The sequence below is a fragment of the Lacerta agilis genome, chromosome 1 (assembly GCF_009819535.1).
Source record: "Lacerta agilis isolate rLacAgi1 chromosome 1, rLacAgi1.pri, whole genome shotgun sequence".
Lineage (NCBI taxonomy): Eukaryota > Metazoa > Chordata > Lepidosauria > Squamata > Lacertidae > Lacerta > Lacerta agilis.
In genome coordinates, this window is record NC_046312.1 from 80,549,893 (window position 1) to 80,555,001 (window position 5,109).

General features: G+C 47.3%; 1 protein-coding gene across 1 annotated transcript; it reads left to right on the plus strand.

The window, feature by feature from the left end:
• The first annotated feature begins 2,988 nt into the window (after window positions 1-2,988).
• Window positions 2,989-4,482, plus strand: APLNR (apelin receptor). Its single transcript, XM_033158452.1, has one exon. It carries the CDS (start codon window positions 3,268-3,270, stop codon window positions 4,384-4,386), a length of 1,119 nt encoding a protein of 372 aa, XP_033014343.1. The 5' UTR covers window positions 2,989-3,267; the 3' UTR covers window positions 4,387-4,482.
• The last annotated feature ends 627 nt before the right edge of the window (window positions 4,483-5,109 follow it).

Here is a 5,109-nt window from a genome sequence, read left to right on the forward strand (position 1 = left end):
AGAGAGGCTTGACATTTTTGGCTACTGGTAGTTCCTCACATGAAGTCGGTATGTTTCCTAGAAATGATGATGTTCCCAAGGGCTACCTATTGATCTATAATCACTGTACCCACTTACCTGGGAATAAGCTTCATTGTGCTCAATGGGACTTCTTTTGATGCTAGTATAGGATCACACCATAATATACTGATACCCAAGTTCGTCTAGTGATTTTGATAATGTTGGAAGAGGGCCGTGAACAGTGAACCAGGAAGTCTCTGGTTCAAATGTCACCTTTTGCTATGAGCTCACTAGTTAGTTAGCCTTAGGCAAACTGATAGGCTCGGTGACTTGGCCATCTGCCATACAGGGCTAATAATTCTGACCGACTTTGAATGCTTCAGAATTACTGAAAAAGGTGTATGATTCAGTGGTGCTAAATAACTATTAAATATTATTGCAGCTGGAGACTTGGATCTCCCACTAACCATGACATCATGCTTATTCCCTGATATGTGAAGAAGAGAATGAGATGGGTTACCCATTGGCAAAAGGATCTGGACTGAACGTTTTCCAAAACAAGAATGGTATTTGATCATTTGATGATCATCAAAGCTGGCCTGCTACATCAGTACCACACAGGCTCGCTTTGATTTTCTACTTTGCAACAAATGGCTTGCATGATTTGGGGAAATTGCTCCCTTGACTAAGCCAGACATGCTTTCTTGTTTTTAATTCCCCAGCTGTAGATCTGAGCAGATATCTGTTGTTAATCCTTCCAGAGTGAAACAATGAGAGAGGGAGTGTGTTGCATTGGTTGGACTAAGACTGGAAAGACCAAAGTTCAAATCCCCTACTCAGCCATGACGCTCACCTTAGACTAGCCACCGTACCCTACCTTACAGGATTGTTGTGAGAATAAAATGGAGGTAGTTGAGGAGAAGATCTGTATGTCACCCTGAAGTCCTTGGAGGTAGGCAAATCACAGTCAAGATAGTGTAAGCATTCTGGGTCTGTTTAACTAGATCAAAGTACACCTCTTTCCTAGTTTTCTAAAGCAATTGAGAAGTCCAGCATTTCAGGGAGGAAAACTTAAGCCTGAACAGCATAGAGGCTGTCTTGTTACACTGATGGTATCACAGTGCATGCACTATAAACATAAGAGAACTGAGGCTGACGAGGACAGATATCAGTAGTTATCAGGCAGACCAGCAATATACAAAGAGCAGATAAAATGATCAGAGGGAGATCAAACACCAAAGCCATACGTGACCATAAGGCAGCACAAAAGCCATTTTTTAGTACAATAAGCCAGATGTTCTTGGGAATGCAGATAAAATCCAATAAGCAATGGCACAACTGTAGATACTTCAAAGAAACTGATTGTAGCTGCTGTTGACTATTAGCAAAGAGGGTCTGGTCTTGTCCTGAGATCTCCTGTGACCTGGGTTCAAATTAGTCTTCAGAGTAGACTTTTTATATGACCTTTTGGCAAGTCAGGTCAGAGGTACCATTTCATGGGCTGAGTCTGATAGGGTTTCCTGCAACTCTTTCTCAAAGCTCTTCCAGATTCTTCATATCTGTATTCATCTCAATCAAAGGATTGTAAGTCAGTTTGTTTCCAATCAACACATGGAATTTCTGTTTTGGTTTTTACCCTAAGTATGAGGAGATTGCCATTTTATGAGACTTGCGGTCCTACAAATATTTTACTCTGCAGCCTCATACTAGAAAGAGAGTTAGCAGGGTATAGAGACCATCGTTCTTTCTCCTATACATCACCTTATTGGGTAGTGTCTGGTTGGAGTCACCATTTCGTTAACAAACTTCGTTTTGGATTCCTTAGTAACAAATGCAACATACATATGCCACTCACAGCTTATGTGGTTGCTGCGGGAAAACTTTTACTGCATTAAATGGCTAGAGTTAAACTGAAGCTTGAGATGGCAAGGATTGCTGCCTACATCAGTTACAGCCAATTTCGGATAAATTATTTTGTTTGGAAAAATAGAAACGATCTGGATTTCAAAGTTCTAATTCAAGATTGCAGCAACGTTTTAAGAAAAATCTATTTGGATTTAAAAAAATAAATAAATAAAAAAGGTGTCATTATTGATCTCAGAGGTCCAGAACAGGTAAATCTGTTTAGTCCAGAGGAGTGGTGGCCAACCTCTGGTCATTCTGGCAGGGGTTGTTGGGAGATTGTGTCCAACAACATGGACCAGCACAGGTTCCCTATCCCTGGCCTAGACTGTGGGGAGAGAGTTCCTAGATCAATGACACTCTTCACATGTTTGGGCCCCCTGTAAATCCCACCCCTCCTTAAAGCTTGGAAACACATCTCCCAGTATACTCTGTACACACCAAGCCTTCTTTCTCTCATCTCTGGGACCAATCACATAAGCTGCAGTTAGGCTTGAGATGTTGCTGGAAGGCTAAGCAGCATCTGCATTTTGTCTTCAGCTTATCTCCATCCTTCCCAAGGACCAAGCAGAGCCTATTTAAAATTCAGATTGGTTTTGCATCTGCAGAGCTCACTCATGACACTATCCTCGACCCCACCAAACCTATTTGCATGAACAAATGCCACTCAAAATAAATACAGCATTACAGCATCTAAGAAGGATTGACTTCAGTTGATGCTTTTTTTTGCTTTGGGCACTCTTTTGCTCCATGTTGCACTGCTCTTAAAACTAAGAGAGGCTCATGATGAAACTGACAGACAAATTAGATCAGGTTAGCAAAGCGTTTGTGAACTGGGCAGTGAGCCTTCCCTCCACCCGCACCCACCAGCATCTCTGGTTTGGACTTAAGCTGCATTCCACCCCCCCCCTTTCTTTCTTTCTTTCTGCTCTGGAGAGTTTAGGATGAGAGGATGTGTATGGTTTGTTTGCAAGTGGGTGGATACAAATGACAGATGGAGCTGCCCAGCACTGCAGGGGGTCAAGTCGTCCAATTCACATAAGGATGTTGAGTGAAAGCAAAGGGAGGGGTGGGAAAGGGGGCTGGGTCGCCTGGATTTTTAAGACAAATCCCAAGGAAGGAACTGCAGCCTCCTGAGTGTGTGTGTGAGAGTGAGGAGGAGATGACACACAGGATGAGCAAGCCCCTGGCCAGATCTGCCTAAAGCTGTGATAAGGAGGCACAGGAGAGGCAAATGAGCTGAGACACTGGGACTTTTTCCTCCTTGCAACAAGGAAGGAACTTGTACGGAGTGGATCCAGATTGGTGAAGGATTCTACAAGATCAGAAGAGAGGCCTCTTCCACATTCTCCTTCTTGAGCAGACATGGAGTCCAGCAACGATACTGACAGCTACCCAGGCATTCTGGAGTGTGACTACGAGGACTGGAGTTCCTCCAGGATCCTGATTCCCTCCATCTACTTGCTGGTTTTCTTCCTAGGCACCACCGGCAATGGCCTGGTACTATGGACCATTTTCCGCGGAGGCCAGGAGAAACGGCGGTCTGCAGACACGTTCATTGCCAACCTGGCAGTGGCCGACCTCACCTTTGTGGTCACCTTGCCGCTTTGGGCTACCTACGTCATCCTGGACTACGACTGGCCCTTTGGCTCGTTTGCCTGCAAGCTCAGCAGCTACCTGGTCTTTGTCAACATGTATGCCAGTGTCTTCTGCCTCACAGGGCTCAGCTTTGACCGCTACCTGGCCATCGTCCGCCCCATCGCAAATGCCAAGCTGAGGTCCAAGGTGAGTGGGCTTTTGGTGACCCTGACCCTCTGGGCCATGGCAGTCCTCCTAGCCTTGCCAGCCATGATCTTCCGGAGCACGACCGTCTTCACCGGGACAGACAAAGTGACGTGCTACATGAATTTCTCCAGTGTGGCCACCGATGAGACCGAGCAGGTCTGGGAAGCAGGTCTGGGCTTGTCTTCTACTCTTCTGGGCTTTGTGCTTCCCTTTGCCATCATGCTGACCTGCTACTTCTTCATTGCCCGCACCATCGCCGGCCACTTCCGAAAGGAGCGCACCGAAGGGCTGAGGAAGCGGAAGCGCCTGCTGACCATCATCATCGTCCTGGTGGCCACCTTCGCCGTGTGCTGGCTGCCCTTCCACTTTGTGAAGACCATCTACATGCTGATGGACTGGGGGGTGATGCCCTTGTCTTGCGGCTTCCACGCCTTCCTCAGCAACCTCCACCCGTACAGCAGCTGCTTGGCCTACATCAACAGCTGCCTCAATCCTTTCCTCTACGCCTTCTTTGACCCCCGCTTCCGGCAGGCCTGCGCCGCCGTCCTCTGCTGCAGCCCAGGGCATTTGGCAGGATCTGGCGGGGACAAGTCGGCCAGCTACTCCTCCGGCCACAGCCAGAACCACCTGGGGAAAGGAGGAGATGCACAGCGGGAGAAGCAGTGCCCTGACAGCCAGGAGACTCTGCTCCGGGGATAAAAGCTGGACTATGCCACACACAAATGTAAAGGACTTTGGAGATAAGGGGCTCTGTTTTCCTCTTTTCCACCCTCTTCTGTGGGCCTTTCCTTTCTAATGCTTACCCCTTCTGACTTACATCCCGTTCTGCCTTTCTTTGTCTTTCTCTGCCCACCACCACGTCCCCTAAACCAGAGCTGGAAAAATTGGTGGTCTTCAGTTGTTGCTGGACTCCACCTCCCATCATGGCCCAAAGGTCAGGGGTGATGGGAGATGTGGTCCAACATCCATGTTTAACTTTGCCACTTGACCCCTTTTTAAGATGGAATATCCTGCAGTGATGGGATGAGCTAAGCTCCCAAGGAACAATTAGGAGCTCTGCCAGCTGCTTTGGAGCTAAAAATACTGGTCATGGTGCTGAAACATAACTCTGCTTGGCACCGGCTCTGTCTCCTGCCCCATAGCACTTTCAATACAGTTTTGCTTCTGTCCCCCCCCCCCCCGGCACACCTGTGCTTTTTATTGGATATGGTGCAAAGATAAATCTGCCTTAATTTGTGTTACTTGACATTCCAGTAGCACGGCAGCAGGAACGAGGGAGCAGAGATGAGTTCCTTAAGAGGTGACCAGCTGTCCTAGGAGACAAGCAAAGTCTGCAGTCCTACGCACACATAGTTTGGAATGAGTCCCCTTGAACTCAGACTTCTGAGCAGGCATGACTGGGGTTGTGCAGATTGTTTGATC

What these genes read in the sequence shown, in the direction of transcription:
- APLNR (XM_033158452.1), top strand. Translation starts at nt 3,268, where the DNA reads ATGGAGTCCAGCAACGATACTGACAGCTACCCAGGCATTCTGGAGTGT.